Source organism: Poecile atricapillus, chromosome 1, assembly GCF_030490865.1.
Source record: "Poecile atricapillus isolate bPoeAtr1 chromosome 1, bPoeAtr1.hap1, whole genome shotgun sequence".
NCBI classification, from domain to species: Eukaryota; Metazoa; Chordata; class Aves; order Passeriformes; family Paridae; genus Poecile; species Poecile atricapillus.
The window spans coordinates 159,228,052-159,246,307 of NC_081249.1; the positions used below are offsets into that span (position 1 = coordinate 159,228,052).

General features: G+C 45.1%; 1 protein-coding gene across 3 annotated transcripts; it reads right to left on the reverse strand.

Annotated features, from left to right (window-relative positions):
- Positions 1-3,799: 3,799 nt before the first annotated feature.
- Positions 3,800-13,963, reverse strand: ANGEL1 (angel homolog 1). 3 transcript variants are annotated; one of them, XM_058829337.1, is made up of 10 exons: positions 13,815-13,963; positions 11,350-11,949; positions 10,585-10,811; positions 9,942-10,011; positions 9,132-9,565; positions 8,311-8,437; positions 7,360-7,470; positions 6,117-6,186; positions 5,541-5,698; positions 3,800-4,720 (listed from the first exon to the last, which is right to left on the reverse strand). In XM_058829337.1, exons 2-10 carry the CDS (start codon positions 11,714-11,716, stop codon positions 4,551-4,553), a joined length of 1,734 nt encoding a protein of 577 aa, XP_058685320.1. In that variant the 5' UTR covers positions 11,717-11,949; positions 13,815-13,963; the 3' UTR covers positions 3,800-4,550. The 3 variants fall into 3 exon arrangements, with proteins under 3 accessions (XP_058685320.1, XP_058685319.1, XP_058685321.1); XM_058829336.1 differs by lacking the exon at positions 13,815-13,963 and adding an exon at positions 13,636-13,750; XM_058829338.1 differs by lacking the exon at positions 13,815-13,963 and adding an exon at positions 13,250-13,368.
- Positions 13,964-18,256: the final 4,293 nt, after the last annotated feature.

Consider the following 18,256-nt stretch of genomic DNA (forward strand, 5'->3'; position numbering starts at 1 on the left):
ATATATGTGTGCACATTTCTGAACAGTACATCCAGTAAATGTTCAATACTGAGATGGTGGCAATGGGTTCAGATATTGGACTGGAGCAGCAGCCTGCTTTGCAGACTGTTCAACACCATCAACACATCATTAAGAGCAGGACTCGGACCTTGATCTGCTGAGATGCTGAACTTCTTACGACCTCTTGGAGACTCCTCAGAGAAGAAAAACTAAGGTCAAGTATATTTCAGCTTTCTGCCTTCAAAAAGCAGGTGGCGTACAGAGTACTAACAAGAAATCTGAAACTCGGGTTTTTTTGTTTTATATAACAAGTGTTATTCCCATCTAAGTGTTCATTTCAGAGCTCCCACTCCTCCCACTTAATTCTTCAAGGATGAGGAAACCCACTATCTTACATCCTGACACCATTTAAATATTGCATTTATAATAAAATTTAGCCCTAGAGAATTGCACCCATAACTTTTAACTGAAGAAATACAGCTGCAGAAAAAATAAACATCAGTAACTCAGAAAGATAACTGGATAGAGCAGTCATGGGAAAACAGCTGCTGGAGAGATAGCTCATAAGAAAAAGGCATGGAGAAAGAAGACTTCAAACAGCAGCCAAGTTTCATTTATTAAGAACAGGAAAGAAGCTAGAGCAATTATATTGTTTACCACTCCTCCCATCCCATGTAATTGGGAAAACTGATTATGAAGGGCAACCTCCTGAAGCAATGAACATAAAACTGAGAAAATGAAGGAAGTCAAATTTCTATCTAAATACCATAACTAAATACTGCTCAGCAGCTGTGGTGCAAACTAAGCTGTTTTTTAGCAAAGATAATTTGTTGAATACTTGACTGCCTCTCTACAGCTGCATGCTCCTGCAGCTTAGGTGACTGCTAACAGGGAACGTACACACACTGCCAGTGGTCTCTGGCATCACCTCCCCTAAGCACCAGTCTCCCTGAACTCTACATCACTACTAAGGTGATGTAGCTGGTAATTACCTCTGTGACACCTTCCCTTTCTGAGCATTAGAGATACTGCTGTTCTATCTTCATAACTATTACAGACCCCCCTGTAATTCATCAGAAAGCTGTGTTAATGACAACTCATCGTGCATTTATGTCCAGAAACAGTTCTAAGAGCTACATCTGGAATCTGAGTTCTGCATCCCATTACAAAGCTCATTATCACAAGCTCTGATTGTGTCTGTGGGTGCTATTCTTAAAGCACCACAGAACACATTGTTTTCTCCCAACAACTATATGCTAGTTGCGATTTTATGGTTAGGAACTTTCTACCCACCCCACCTGCAAACCTCTCCTATAATCCCACACAGTCAAGAGGCATTCATAGGTCACCAGATCCATTAGATATTAACTCCAAATTGCTCTAGAACACAGGAGTTTTTATTTTCCTGTAAAAGACCACCTCCATAAGAGTCCATACCAGAGCTTCTGGGAGAGTGGTCAAAATAAACACAGAGATCGAGTCTTTAACTCTGTGTTTCTATGCAGTCCCTAGCAATGGTCCTGCATTTCTGCCATAGTTTCACCTATCAGTGCTCAACAAAGCATGTGTAGGCCAGGGCTTTGAGAGCTGCAAGTCACCCTGGGAGCACTATAACCTCCAGAAAGAATAAGAGGACTTATAGGCATTGTTCTGAGGTTTCTCTGCAAGTGGCTCCATATCCAGTGTTCAAAAATTTAACAGTTCCAAGTCCATACTATGTTATTTCATGCATGGAAAGGGGAAGCATTAGTTTGACCTGTGCAACATTAGATTTTCCAGCAAAGTATAGGTGGAACCTTAAAACCTCCCCAAGATACTTCTACACAATTTCCCCACAAGTCAAAGTTTTGGTTTACATAAAAAGAAAAAGCACTTGTGATACTGGAACACAGGTCCTCCACCTGAGTTACATCACAGGACTGGCAGGGTGCTTCAGGCAGTGCAGGGTCAACCAGTTCATCTGCTGGGCTATGGTGCACACCTTATGGGTCTCAAGAGAGCTCAGTCTGGCTCTCTTATGGGTAGCTTTCATTCACACATATGCACACTCACACATATATACACACCTCCTCACCAACTGACCTCAGACGCAGCCAGTAATTACAATAGAAGCAGATAGCTAAAGTTCTAAGTGCCAACACCATGTGTCACAGAATTTTTTGTGGTGCTTTTGGCTGGTTGTTGTTAAACCTTTACTGTCTTCTAAGGTTCCTATTACAAAGTTAACAGCAGGAAGGAGTCATCTGCAACCAGGCTGCCTTCTGGCAACCTCTTTTTCAGCCAGATAGAAAGCAAAGCTCTCAGTTCACCCTTTCTTCCCTCCCTTCATAAATACAAACGCTTACAAAATCAGAGTAAGAGTACTTGCAGAAATCAGTCAAACTGTGAGATTAACATAGCCATATAAATGCACACCTCTACACCCATCCCTCCCCATGTTCCAGTGCCATGCCAGAACTATTACCTAAGGGCAAAATTATTCACACCCTCTCAAGACTGCTGTTCACTTATAGAAACTCACAGATGGTAGCAACAGCCATCCACACATCACCAGACAAATACCACACCATCTGGCAGGGTAAGAAGGGAATATACAGTCCTCATATGCTCATAAAGGTACAGAACACAACCCCCCCCACCCCATACACACACACCTTGTTTTTGTAGTTTACGGAAGTGAGCTGTAAAAAATCAGCAGTATTTCCTTCTTAGAGAGGAGGGCAAGGGTTCCTGAATGCAAATCTTTCTTGGGGGGGGAAGGGGGGGGGGGGGGGCAGCAGGATTAAGGGGGCAGGACAAACCCAACGCCAAAGAAGCCACCACTGGGATTTAGGGATGTTTTGGAAGATTAAATTAGGTGGACTTCTTCCCTCACTTCAACTCTCATTACTTTCTCGTGTAGCCAATTTGCCCTCTTTCACCTTGCAGCCAGCAAAACCCTGTTGAACAAGCCTTCAGAAGTTCAGCTGCCAGAAATACAAGGTGTCACAGTTACTTTGTGGTATTTTCTTGGATTAGCAGTATTTTATTTTTCAATTAAGAAAGTAACATTTAAAATATCAAAGTCCCTCAATATAGACCATGAAGAATATACAATGTTTCAAGTCTCCTCACCCTCCAGAATAAACCTGAGGTGTGACCGGATTTCCTGCCTTGTTTGTGAACAGAAGATTGATAATGTTTCTGCCAATATTGGTTTCATCTCCTAGGGATAAATGGAGCACCAAATGTCAGGCTGAACTGGGGAATTTACTCTAGGAAGAGGTACAGCTCGACTGCTTTGGTACTGGCCAAGCCACTGCTTACAAAAGCACACCAATAGGACACCAAAGGTACGCTGGGATCCAAGTGACTGCAGTCTGGGTCCAACTTACACAGCCTTCCCCTTCCTCCCAACACATATCAACAGACAGGAGTTGATCCTAAAGGTTCTGTCTACACCTAAACATGGCTGGGTCCAGAAGAAGGATGCAGCTTGGACTTCAGTCTGGCACAGGAGATGGATGCTACAGGTTGGCTATTGACCCTGGCAGGTGGAATGCAATAGGGAGAGCAGGGAGAAAAGAACAGGGCAAGTGACAAGAACAGCTCTTCCATCTGATGGCCTGCTGACTCTCACATGCCTTCCATTTTCATCTCTTTTTTGGGACAACCAGAGTTATAGCCTTCTGGAGATGTCATGCCTTATAGCATAAAATTTTCCATAGGATACTCAGTGGGATGATTCTAAATATTTTTGCTAAAAACGACAAATTAGGTGCCATTCTGAGACTATAAAGGAAGGAAAGGAAAGGAATGCTATAAAGGAAGGAAACCTCCCCCAAGGCCTCTAGGCTTTTGCTGAAGTTCTTGAGCTGCTGTGGGTAGTTCTGTAGAACCACTGGTTCCATTCCTGGCAATCCCATTCCCTGGTCCATTAGTCACAGCAAGCAGTTTCTTGTAGAAACTGTTACACCACACAAACACATCTGTCAGCAAGTCAGCCCTTACAGATCATTAAGTAAAAGACATTTCTAAGCAGTTAGCAGATCCAATCTAAAATGCGACAAAACAACTAGCCCTGAAAGTACTAAACTATTACTGAGAAATTAAGAGACCTATTGTTTTGGTGTGAAAGAGTATTGGCATATATATCCCATGCTGCTTGGTAGCAATTATACTAACCAAAAGCAGATAGCATTGCCCCTCTCTTTTCCAGAACTTGAAAATTTCACACAGGGACAAATGCACATGGGAGTTGTGTTGGTTCCTGCAGCACAAAAAACACCTGCTAAACCAGGGAGTGGAACAAGGATCCCTTTAAGAGATGCTAATGCCTGAATACACCTGGCAGCCCACTGGGGACACAGCTCAGGTTTGCAGAGACACAGAAAATACCAATCCAAAAAGAGCTCTATCTCTCCCATCCCTACTTTTAGTGAGGGTGTGAGGGGAGAAAAGGACTTTTAGGGCATGACAAGGAAAAGGGTTTTCTTGCAAGCAGGTTGTGCAATCCAGAGTCTCAACTGCTATACTCAGAACAGCTTTTCTTTAGGGAAAGGAAACCAGCACTAACTCTCTCTGAGGCTGGAGATCTCCAAGCCAAAGCTAGCCAGCAGGCAGAGATGATCAGATGAACAAAAAGGATTTGGTAAGCCATTTGCCATCAAGAGGACATCTTCAGAGAGAAGAGAAAGACGGCCAAGCAGCTTCAGAGCTCCATCTTTATACAGCCTGCGACCTGACAAAGAAAATGGAAAGAAACATCAGCCAGAGACTGGCACCGCAAATTAACCCTACACACTCACAGAGGGATGCATGTCAATCCTTTCCTGTTCTTCCCCTGTTGAATGAAGACGGCCTGCACAAACACTACATGCACCTTTGAGCCTATGTGAAAGCAGTGAGCATACTACAATACTGCTGTTTGTGGTTTCATATACTTGCAGAAATAGGAGGCAAAAATGCACTAAATTCACCAGATAGTTGCTTACATGAGAAGTTCCTTTCATGGACTGTGGCCTAGCAATAGCTTAAGATTCTCCCCTGAGGAGGAATTAATCTCTTCACTCCTGTTCTCCAAAATTGATTCCGACATGTCCCAAATCAGCTCCAAGAGAGTTCCTGGATGCATTTACATACAGTCTTTCATCAACAGAACTCATGTTTCAGGCAGCAGAGAGAAGATGTCACTGTAAAGGAACCAGTCACCTCCTTCCAAGAACAGCTTGTGATCTCAGACAGACCAGAAGTTCAAGCCTTGAACTCAGGACCAAGCACTGCCTGCTACCAGGAGCACAAGTAAGGTATTTATACAGAGGAATCTATTCTGTTCTAGCTTCCTCAAAAGTCTACATGAACCTAAGGAGCCTCATTTTTTTCACAGCAGAGAAAAACAGTGTCTTCTCATGATACATGAGCAAATGTTACTTCCACCTTGTGTATTATTTCAAAGACACATCCTGTAGATCCAGTAGCTTACTGAAATGCACTACCCATCTGGCCTGTTTCACAGTCCTCTTCCAAGGCCACAGGGATAAGCCCTGCACTGCCTCACTCACCCGCCTTGTTCTCCACAGGCTCTGCTGAGTAGAAAATGTAATCAACGGTGGCTCCAAGGCCCATGGGCATTGTTGTGACCTCCGGGCGTCCTCTCTGTGGCAAGAAGTGGCTGTAGACAGAGGTCAGGTTGAGGCCATGCTGGATAACACCTGAACACCTGCACAAAAACAATCACTGTTTACCAAGGAAGAAAAGAGAATTATGCCTTTTCAGTACTGCAGTCACAGCTGAATGTTCCCTTGCTGATGCAACTGTCTAAACTATCCTTACTTTGTAAGCACATAAAATCTTTCAAAGCTATTCGCTCCACTTACACTGAAGCAAGACAAACTGTGAATTTCCTTTGTCTTCAATACCCAGTCCTGTACATGCCTATGCCCTTCATTCTCACCAACACAATGCTGACAGAGAAGCACCCAGCTGCTGGGACAATCCTGGGTGGATCTAGCTCTTGAACATAGCCCTCCTTACTCTCTTTCACATTTACTTCTGCCTTTACTCCAGCCAGTTTTTCAGTGCTCCAGAAACCAAGGCTGAGCTTGAAGACTGGGGCCATTGAAGGTGAACCAAGTTACCTTGGGATGAATGGCTGGGGATCAGGGTCTTTCACCATGGCAGCAGGCTTGGGCCAATGTGCAGGGCGGTCTGCAAAGGAGCAAAGAAATTCCAGCCAGACCTACACAGATCCCAGAACAGGCTGCTCATCCCAAGTCTGAGAAGCTTCTCCTGAAACCAAATGAACCTTTTTGCCCAAGAAGTGCAGATAGATTCCAGTCAAAAACATCTTAAAGGAAAATATCCAAAGGAAACACAAGCTGTAAGACTAACAGGAACATCCTGAGAACAGATCAGTGCAAGAAACTGAGAGGTCATATTCTGTCCTACTGAGGACATGTCCTTAAAGCATTTAATATTATCGAAGTCCAGGGTATTTCAATGTTTCTCTCAATGAAAGTTTACTTGTCTTAGCCTACAGCTTACTCAAAGGGTGTCTAGAAAGGCAGAACAGAAATGGAGAAAGCAGAATCAGCCATGACACAAGGCCCAGAGGTGCAGCAATGTCTGCTGGGTACCGGCTTCCAGAGACATCTATATTGGGACTATTGTGTATCATTACAGTCTTCAGGTTGTTCTCCACCGCCAAAAGCTTGAAGCAGAAAAAAGAAATATACATATGTGTTTCAGCTTAAAAGAAGTTTATAAGACACAGCTTCAAGAGGCTGAATCTCAGTGCATCTCAAGAAACACAGTCAGTGTGTATGAGGGAGGAAAGCGTACTTCTCTGAGCTCTCATGGAATCTAACCACAGTCACAGAAGGCACCCTTCTGCCTTTCCCTTTCCTCACCAGGCATTACCTCCATCTCATGTTTTCCTTGAAATCAAAGAATCATAAAGTTATAGAACTGCCTGGGTTGGAAGGGACCTTAAAGATCATCTAGTTCCATCCCTCCATCCCGTGGGCAAGGATGTCACCCACTATATCAGGCTTCCCAGGGCCCAATACAACCTGGCTGTGAACATTTTCCAGGGATGTGGCATCCACAACTCCTCTGGGCAAGCTGGCTCAGTGCCTTACTATTCTCTATGTAAAGAATTTCAGGAAACGTAAAACCATTTCCCCTTGTCCCATCACTATATGCCTGTGTAAACAGTCACTCTCCCTCTTTTTTTATAAGCCCTCTTTAAGTACTGGAAGGCCACAATGAGGCCTCAGTTAAGCCTTCTCTTCTCCAGTCCAAGCTCTCTCAGACTGTCCTCAGAGGAGAGGCTCTCATGTAGGAGAGTGACAAGTTGAAAAGTCTCCTGTTAATAAATACCTGGTTTAGCATCTGTCACACCTTCCAAGAGGACCAGCTGCGGCGGTCGTTCACAGGCAATGTCGCAAAAACGGAACTGGAGCAGGAAGTCACGGCTGTATTCACGTCTCCCTGCAGAGAAAAGTACAAATCAAAAGAAAGTAGAAAGAAAGCAACTGCTGCAAAGTCACATCTCCAGGGAACACCTACATATATTTTAGACCTTTGGGCCTCTAAGAGCTCTTTAGTTTGAGAGAGGCTTTTGTGCCCAAGTACTCTGATATCATGAGAATAGAAATCACCTAATAACCTACATGTAGAACAGAACAGATGTGTAAAAGTAGAAGAACAGAGCACAGCTATTGTTATCCCTCAAATGCAACAGTCATGGTCAGCACAAAGTAAGAATATCCTCTCTGAGAGACCAAGTTCAAGGGACTTTCAAACAAATCAGTTAGCATGCAATTCTACGAAATGTCTGCTGAGAAGAACATTTCTGGAGATCAGGCTGAATACAAGTTCTACATTCAAGATTTTAACAAAAGCTATTTTGTCTGGGCTCCATTTTTTTAATTCTCTCTATGGATGCAGAAAACAGACATGATTGTAACTGGGTCTTAGGAACGATTTATTTACAGTGGTTTGCAAATACTATCCAAAATCACACCCCAAACACCTGGAGATGAAAGCTGTGCCTGTTGACCACAGTTTACAACTGCACAAAAGCATAAGTCTGGGAATATGAAAGAGACACATAGAGTAATTGTTACTGATAACACTCAGCTCCTGACTAGAGAAAGAAAATGGCAGATATGCAATAGGTTCTGGAAAAAAACTGTATTTAATTCATATATATAGTAGAAGGAGAGAATCTTTGTCAAGTGCCTCATGCAGCTACTCAAGAGAGACAGCAAGCCCCACAGACTGCCCATCCTCAGCAAACTCGTATTGTCAGTGCATACTGGAGCTCACCAAGTTTCTTTGGCTGGCACAGGGTGACATACTGGCACTTGTCTGTTACACCCAGTGAACTTGGCCACAGTGGGGCCAGCAGTTTCCGTGAATACAATTGTTGGGAAAAGTCTTCCTGACCAGACACCTGCAAGTCGGCCAGAAAAGGAGAGCAACCATCAGTGACACAGAGTGGACATTCAAGCTATAGACAATGTACATAAATACACTTGCCAAGAGCAAGACAGGAGAATGCCCTCACAGAAAGGCATGAACTAAGCTATTCAGAATATGGTGCAGGTATAATAAACCTCCACGTGGAGGGGACAGATACAATTAGCTAAAAGTCATCTGCCAAGATACTTTACAGGTATCTTTTGAAGTGATGATTTAGCTTGAATGACAAACAACTATTTGATCACAGACACACAGTAAAACAACCACAAGAGATTCCAGCATAAGTACCCACTGCAAACTTTTGTTAGAACAAACGTCCACATAAAATTTCAGTAAGTCTTGGTAGAGTTGCATTTCTCTACACCTCCAGTCACACAGGCACAAAAACTCCATAGAAAAGGAAAAAGAGACTTGAAATTAAGTGGTCTATTATCACAAGTCTGCCTCAAGAGAAACCAAATGAGCAGTGGTGGAAACAACATGCACACACTTCTTTGCTTCTTTCCCCTGCAGTGCTGGAGACATTGGGGAAGACTGTTGAATAACTTAACTCAATATTAAGTAATTGAGTTATTATTTCCTCACAAGAGAAAGAATGCAGCCATGCATTTCTCTAGCAGCATACAGTAAAGAGCTATCCAATCCCAATTCTGGCTGGGAACTACCTTCCAGGCTGGCATCCCATGGTAGGAAAGTTCACCATTCCGGATGAATTTGTAGAGTGGAGAATCAGGTACAGAGTTCAGGTCTCCACACAAGATGACAGGATAGTAGCTGCCTTCAGTAGTTCTTGCAATTTTGTCAATCTCTGCTAGCAGCAAGGCCACCTGGGCCAGTTTGACATCACCTCGACGGGGATTGAACAACACATGAGTGTTGGCCACACACAAAGGACTGACTGCCTTCAGACCTAGACCCTCTGGGAGCACAGGCTGTAGCAGCAGCACCAAGCCCACATTATCCCGGTTGAGGACGTCCAGGCCAGGCCGGAAGTATTCTATGGGGCTAAGGCTGATCAGCTGGAACCTGCTGTGCTTATAGCACACCGCACATCCATCTGTCTTTGTCCCAGTTCTCCTTTTATAGAAGCATGCAAAGCCTGAAAAGAAAACATCACCTATTAAAAAGTTTATCCAGTCCAAGTCTGTATAGAAAAGGTTCCTACTACAACACTGGGTACAGCAATATACCCAATTCTGTTCCAATAATCACTCTTTATTATTAATTTGGGGCATTTTCTCTCTCCTTGTCCTTCTAGGGCCCCCTGTTTTGTTACTCTGATCTTTCAACTCAGAGACATCAATTGCAAAAGAAAGGATAAAGATCTAGGCAGATAGTTCTGAAGTAAGGCCAGCAGCCACCTGGCAAACAGGAAGAGGCCTCTTGAAACTGAATGCTTTGGAGATGTTAAGCAGGAAGCACTGCTTGGCCAGTCCCACGAGCTGGATGTATAGACCCACAAAAGCAGGACTTACCCATCTCCTTGAATGTTGGTTCCAGTTGCTCCCAGTAATGGTTCTCTTGCACCTCCTGGAGACACAGAATCTGGAAGGAAGGCAGAGACCTCACTTGCTCCACATGCATTTGCTAGTTACCTTGTTTTGGGGAAGGAAGAAAGTGGAAAAGTACACTCACATACCAACCCTCCAAGCAGAAATGCCATCACTGCAACCCTGTCCTGTACTTTCCAGATGAAATGCACTAACTTTCTGGGTCGCATTAGCATATCATTCAATTTTCCAGTGATGAGATAAAAGATCCTTCATCCCACAAAGAGGACTCAAAGAATAGAGAAATTCATGGAGTGCTCTTCCATGCAGGCTTCCCCTCCTGTGCTGCCTTAGAAAACTGGTCTTTCTTCCTCTACTTTTGCTGTTTATAGAAGTTAAGTCCTGCTATCGAAGTATGACTAGTTTCTACAATCAAACCAAGACAGACACCAAAAACACGGTCTGTGAAAGTCCTCAAACACTCTCAGAGCAATCAGTGTCCAGTTACCAAACAGGTAGTATCTTTCTAGAACTTGCCCCCATCTTTTTCTTTTCTTAATACTGTTAGATCAAACAAGGAATTCAAATTCTGGTGGCACTGAGGTAGGGAGGGCTCAGTCATACTTACATCAGGATCCCAATGCTGGATCTCCTGCAAAAGATTTGGAAGGCGGTAGTTCCAGTTCAGGATGTCTGGATGACAGTGTACGTAGAGATCAAGGCCCTGCTCCACCAGGTCCTGGGCAAGGATGTTGTATGACATGACTCGAAATTCAAAGAGAGGAGTGTTTTTTGAGACCTGCTCTAAGACAGAGGGCTGGACAGAAAGATCCTCCCAGTCTCTCCATAAGATCTCTGTATGCAAGAGACAAAAAACAAAGTTACAGCCACACTGGGTACCTTGCTGATACTTTGGTTGCCCTGGGACCCAGAAAAGAACCATTCTCATTCCCTAAGCTAGGGCACTCTAGCCTCTGAGCAAACCCTCACCCACTCTGGTTTTCAGATGCTCTTTCTGGATATCTTTGGATAATTGTCTGTAGGGATGGCATAACACATGACCAGAGTCAAGCATACTGAAACACCAGACCCACTTTTTGGTGCTTTTTAGAGTACAAAGACAGCATTTGAGAACAGTTTGAACATATATTATATTACATATATTGAACATATATTGATATTCAGACCACACAGTCTAACAGCACAGAAACCACTAGATGTGACCAGCCCCTCCTCAGCAAAGACTCACTTTACAGTTTCCACTAGCAGATCCTGTCAATTCTGCAGGGACAATCAATGTCTTACTGACAGCAAGCCCAGACGCAATAACCTGACCACATTCACTACAAATGCTAATCCCAAATTAAACATTAGATTCAGAGGCATCACTGACCATGGTAGGGCACCTCTGTTGGGACAGGATAAAATGGCACTGTATCCTGAACGGGCTGGGCTGGGAGCACTGGTGGCACTGTGTCTGCATTGCATGCTAAACTCCAGGCCAGCACAGCTGGGTCATCATTCAGCACTTCCACGTTGATACCAGCACAGCCAGCTGCCTGGTGATCTGTCTGTGGCACTACAGCTGCCCAAGGGGCACTGCCTGCTACAGTCACTGTTTCCTCTGCTGGTAATCTTGCCAGTTCAGCCACTGCATGATCTTGCAGTTCGGAAGAAGCCAAGGCGTTTAGCTCTGAGTGCTGCTGGTCAGCACACCGGGTGACTTCCGGAGACGTATTCAGGTCACTGAGGCTGGTCATCAATAGCTCTGAACCTTCTAACCAGTCACTAGTGAGTGTAACTGATGCTTTCCTCACTGCTGGAACACTCTCACTGGCTGGCAAACTCCCTGCTCCTTCCTCCAGCCACTGCTGGAGAAGGGCTTCTTCCTCTTCTGGGACTGATCTTCCTGTGGTTGCAGCAAAGACACCTTCTATCTGGGTGGACGGGCTCTTCGCCAGAAGCACATTCTTTCGATAGGTAAAGAAAGCATCTGTCATTTAAAAACAAAATCAAAATAAGACAGCCAGAAATGCTTTCTTACTCATTCTTTTCTTATTCCAATGCATTTGCTATAACGCTGCTGTGCAATACAACCATTCAGTATAGCAACCCAAACAAATTACTTCTCTGAGGAAAAACAGTTACAATCTAAATAACATCCCCTGCCTCCTCCAGAATGCTAAGCCACAGTCCAAGCCCAGTTATATTAGCCCAAGCCACTGAAACTGCACACAAGTGCAATGGCTTTATCAAATCTAGGGAATGCAATTCTTACTCATGCAGCACCACAGACAGCCAAGCTGAAATGCCTTGTGGAAACTATCAGCTCTCAGCAACATATGTAAAGGCACAGTCTCTAATAGTTAGCTGATCAGGTGCATGGGCTAAGCAGCCAAGGTCTTGTAGATCATCACCTGGAGCAAGCTTCTTTCCAGGGACTAAATAAGAAACAGCAGTCAGCTAAGAGAATAAAATATATCATAAGAATGTATTGTAGAAGAACCATTCTGTTACTAAGAGATGAAAAATGAAGACACAGAGGGACCAACACATGTCTTATTGGAGAGAGTATATGCACAAAAGTAGTCCTGGTAAGAACTACAGATCACCTGATGACTGACATGTGGCAAAAAAATAAAACCACTTTAAACTGCTTTTAATGTAACATTGAATATACTAGTATTAGTGAGGTAAAGTTGAAAAAGACAGAGATTCCTTTCATTTGCATCTATACAAGAGATGGCATTTATGTTTTGCTATGAATTCTGCACAGACATTTGTCCCTACTACTAACTAGCAATTTCTGTTGATTACAAATCACTTTTTTTCTCTGCATCCCTGTCAGTCAGCCAGAGCAGTAACATACAGGAGTCAGCAACATCAACATAGAGTTTCACTGTATCTTTTGTGTCAAAGTTTTCTGTATGTGTCAGAAATGGAGCTTTAAGAACCATACTCCTCTCTGCTGGCTTGTAATTAGGTTCATTAATGTCAGAAACACCAACGCAGCAAGGTAATGTTTCCACACGCCACTGGCTGGGCACGATGAGTGCCTACGAGAGCCTGTTAATACACAATAGGAGCTGAATTTAAGAGGAGTCAGCTTGCTGCTCACTGTAAAAAAATACGGCGTGCCAGTCCAGTAGTTGCTACAGGCCTAGGGACAGGTTCAGGCTGGAGGGTGGCTTTACGTGAGCTCAGTAACCAGGGACTGTGAAGTAGCAGCAGGATCTACGGAAACTAAGTGAAATAGCGATGCACACAAAACGTAAATTCATCCACGAAGTCACCTGCAGGTCCTTGGGGGGTCACAGATCTCTGAGCAGCCCATCTCTAAGGATCTCCCCAAGCCTGGAGAGCAGGTTGGAGGCAGGAGCTAGAGCCCCTGCGCAAAGCGCAGTCTGCCTCTGCAGCATAGCAGCCGGCAGCTGCTCCCTCCAAACACGCGGCTCCCCGCTGCCCGGGGCCAGCAGCCCCGGCCCCGCACAGCAGCCCCAGGCCCCACCTGCCCAGGGCCAGGGCCTCGGGGTGCGGCGGGGCAGCCGGGCCGACCCCGGCCGCCGGGCCGCAACCCCCCCAGGCCGGGACGGGGGACGGTGAAGGACATCCCCGCCCCTCCGGGCCACCCCCGCCAGCTCCCCCTGCCCCCGCCGCCGCCCGCCCGGGGCCGGGTTACCTCGGAGGGCCTGGAGGAGCCGCGCCGCCGGCAGCAGCACATAGCAGAGCACGGTGCCGATCATGCCGCCCGGCCCGGCCTCCACCGCCCCCAGCCCGGCCCCGCCGCCGCGCCGGCCCCGCCTCAGCTCCGGCCTCACGGCGCGGACTCGCAGGAGCCCGGCGTGCCCAGGCACTCACCGCGTCCGGCTCCCGGGGCTCGCAGCCGGCTCGGGCCTGGCCCTCCCCGAGCGCCTCTCCAGGGCCGCCCGCTCCCGGGAGGCCGCGGCCCGCGGTGGGACGGCCCCGGCCGGGGTGGGGCTCTGCCCGCCTCGGTGCGGGACAGGAGCGCGGCCGGAGCCCAGGGCCTGCGGAGGGGCTCGGCAGCCGTGCTGTGTCCGAGAGGGTCAGAAGCTGTGACCCGGTCCTTAGTGGCGTTGCTTTATGGCCCTGCCAGCCTGAAATTTGTGGTTTCAAACAAGAATTTTCACCCCGTGTTCTCCAGAAATACAAACAGGACAATTTCCATGTGGGTTTTTTTTGCCCCCTGGGAAGCTACCATTTGCTCCAGATGTTACACAGGCTTTTCGAACACCTCTGATAAAAACCAAGGTTTTGCAAAGCACAACCTCTATGTGTCAGTGCCAATGGGGTGGGCAGACAGCGGAACAGGAGCGAGCCCTCACTCGGTGCTGCTGAGAGGTCATCAGAGGTGTGCAAAATCAGTCCTCACCTGGCTGTGAGTCCTCTGGTGTTTGCAAGTTGAGATCTGTCACATGCTGAAACCAGATAGTTGCAAATGAAAAGCGAAGTCCTGGTTGAAGTCCAGAATTTCAATGTTTGCTTCACAGTCAAATGTTTTCAACATCTAAAGGCAAATAGTTTGAGCTGGACACACTACAGCTTTTTTACACCAAATACACGTTTCTAAAGTGTAATCTCAGTAGCCTTCTTGCAAACTCTAAGATGGGTACCTGCAATGAAGTCAAGATTCATGTTATCCCTGTCTTTTGCACTGATGAGTGCTGCCACTGTCCCCTTGATGGTGACCAGCTGCTGTTTCATGGGTCATAAATTAAACACTCAGTGCTGTGCAGAAAATCATGCTGTGAAAAGCCAGTATCCACAAAAGAGACAGAGGAACCTTGCAACTTTATTTGATTTAAGGGATAGAGTCCACTAGGCCATACCCCCATGGGGTCCCTCAAATTCTTGGAGGACACAGCCTCCTTTTATCCTAAACTCTTAGCCCAACGCTGCCTTCTTCCTTTCCTCATTAGCTGAGGTACTAGGAAGGTACAGACTTCCCAAACCACCTACTGCACATTGCCCTAAAGTTTAGAAGCTCAAATTATCTGGATTCTGCAAAAAATCCAGCTTGATATTCATGAACACAACATGACCCATTTCTAAGATGTTAACACCCATTTCTCCTCAAATCCCCACAGCCGTTCTTCCAGAACCTGATTGGTTTTTTCACATCGAGTTGTTTGTGAAGACATTAAGAACCATTTCTCCCACCAGTAATTAGCACAAGGAGGGTCCACAGCTAGGATTGAAGATTATGTTATAATGTATATAAATAATAATCCTATCACTCTTTTTCAAATCACTGTTTATAAAACACCACAGACCACAGAAGAAGAGACTTGTCTCAAATCCCACACATGTCTCTGGCAAGGCACTGGACCGTGGTCTCCCATCTCCTGTTGCAGTAACCAATCCATCGTTGGTTTCTAGTCAGAAAATGGAGGGTGTTCTCCATACGAAGGGTCTGCAACATTAGGAGTTCATGGCTGGGTCATTTAAAATGAGCCTGTCCCTTAAAAGGAAAGATCTAAGAAAAGATCTGCACACCCAACCCACATCAGAATAATCGGACTGAAATCAGAGAAGAACGCTGGTGCTACAAACAAGCAAGCAACTGAGGCCAAATAGCCAGTTGATTGGCCTATTCTAGAAAAATATTTACAAACTTTGGCAATAAAATCAAAGCTGACAATGGTCATCTGCTTCAGGGTCAAGCCTTCCACTGGGTTTTGTGGTGTTTATCCAAATAAAACCCTTCCATGGTCTCTGCTGATCAGACTATTTGACAGGTCTATTTAGAACCTAAGGGAATAAAGCCACTAAAATTATCCTGTTCTTGGGGAAATGGAAATATTTATAGGCATATGAATTAGTTCTGCTTAACCTTTATCAGAAAGCCTTTTCTGTTAGAGTTTTGGTTTTAGCACCTTAGGAAAAGTCACAAAGTCCTAGGTAAAAGAGATGTAAAATAACAAGCACTGAACAACTTTTGGCACCAACAGTAGCTGGAATGAGTGATTATTTGATTCAAGGCCCCATTAAGTGCTGACATGTTTACAAGCCACACTTTATTACTGAACATACTGGGAATTTGGCAGTAGGGAAGTCTGAATCTGATCCAGTTGAAAAAGGTGAATACATTCCTGTCTTCATCTCATTTAACACTACAACTGCCACAGTCTGACTTCATCACAGAATTGTACAAACTGAATTATGAACTTTAAGGAGATAAGAACACTTACCAGCAGCCTGACATGACTCTTCGATGCATTTGGGGGGAAGGTCCACAGCCAAAACCATAGCTATTCTCTGTTATTGTGAGCTGACTGGATCCCAGAATGATGGGGTTTCTGGCACTGCATGTCACCTGTAGGAGTCAGAAGGTGCAGGTGAGGTCACATAAGGGTGATGTGGCAGCACAGCGCAAGCACAGGCTCTGCAGGGCTTTCTCACACCAGGACAGCCCCTGCAAGCAAGACATAGGATTCTCCTGTTTATAAGCAACATAAATCAAGAACCCAGGCCTTACAAGTGGCACCATTCCTCCTGGCAATGTTTTGACTCCAAACAGCTGTGCTTTTAGTATGTAGGTATGAGAAACATACAGGATCTAGGTGGTGGCTGTGAACTCTTCGTCTACAGAAGAGAAAAAGCAAATGAACCTGTGACTTGCTGGTGGTGACACAGAGAACAGGTCTGAGAAGGATGCAGGTGCAGGGTTACTTATTAGCAAACTCACTCCAGAAATTGTCAGAAATGGCCAAAGAAAAACCAGCTGCAGCTAAGAGGGACAGTGGTTGCACCAGGCTGATCACCAGCTGAGAACTTGGGAAACCTTCTGTCCTTAGGGAGCAGTGAGAAGAAGCGTGGCCAGCAGGGATCAGGGTACCGGTGGCCAGAGATGGGAGCTGCCATCTGGTAGCAGATTGGAAAAAACAAAATTAATCATTAGAGACTTGGCAGTACCAGCTTCCAGGACACTCCACCCAGCTGCCCCTAATGCCTGTAAGAGATGTCAGAGCTCAGCATCTTTTGAGACCAGATCCTGTTTGAGCTCTTCATTGCCCAGAAGGACAGGCAGGGCATGGGGGCAGCAGGGTTTTCTGAACCTGTTGCTCCTAGGCTCTGCTTGTACACAGCACAGTCAGGTGCCAGGGCTGCTCGCAGCTCTTTGGTCTGACTTCCTAGCTTTGCTTAACAGTTCCTCTCAAAATTCTAAACCTCCTTTGGCCTGTCACTTATCCATTACAAGTTAATTTCTTATTTTCCTCTGTTGTTATATATGCAATTATTTGTTAAATGATGCAATTACTGTAAGGCATGGACATATGTAGGACAACTCCTGTAGGCTTGTTTTTCTGTATTTCAGTAGCACACAATGCAATTTCTGACATGCCAAAATCACTTCTGAATCTACCTCAGAAGGCTCAATCCACACACTGTGGGGACTGACTACTGTACTGGGCACATGACTTGTCTCATGACTTCTCTACATGGGATTTAAACCTATTTTTACCCTTCCTTTTGTCTTTCTCACACTAGAGTAATGCAAGTAAACCCATCATCTGACAAAAAAAATCTGGCAGAAGGAAAGGGCCTTAATAAAGGAGATACAGCTGCAGAGCTGGTTGAAGTGTGGTGATGTGGGTACCAGCTGGCCAGTCTTTTCCCCACATAGATCTGAATGAACAGCTAAACTGCTCCACATTCCACATCCACATTTTATACCCAGTAAGGGTATAAAATTACAGGTTAATAGCCTGGAGCTCTAAAGAGAAATAGAGAGTAAGGGAAGAAGGCAGTAAAAGCAGTGACAGGGAGTGAAAAGGAAGATTCAGAGCAGAAAAAAAATATGTATTATCCTATTAGACAGAAATTATTTTGGCAAAATAACACTTCATAATTTTTTCATGCATTTAGTCCCCTTAAAAGGGAATTTTCCAAATTCTCTTTCTCTATGACTAAAAAATAAATTATGAATTATGGACAAGAGAAGCTGTATCACTTTCAGTGAGTCTGCTTATACTTAGTCTCAATATATGGTGGTGTTCAAATGCTTTTAATTCTGCCATGCAGGAAGAATATACTGCTAAGCATTCCCAAAGTCTGATCACAGAGTCAGCCCCTGTGCCTGGGGAATTACCAGTCAGTTCAAGAGAGGTAGGAGCAGCTGGTATGATTTTGGCTTGCATATTTGTGGGGAAATGGAATGAAGATAAAAAAGTTGCTTTGCCCCGTTGGCTCAGAAATTGAGAAAGGGGAGAAAAGTAGCTTGTGACGGAACAAGAACTTAATGTGGGATAACTGTGAGCTCCCTACACATGGCCTGAAGA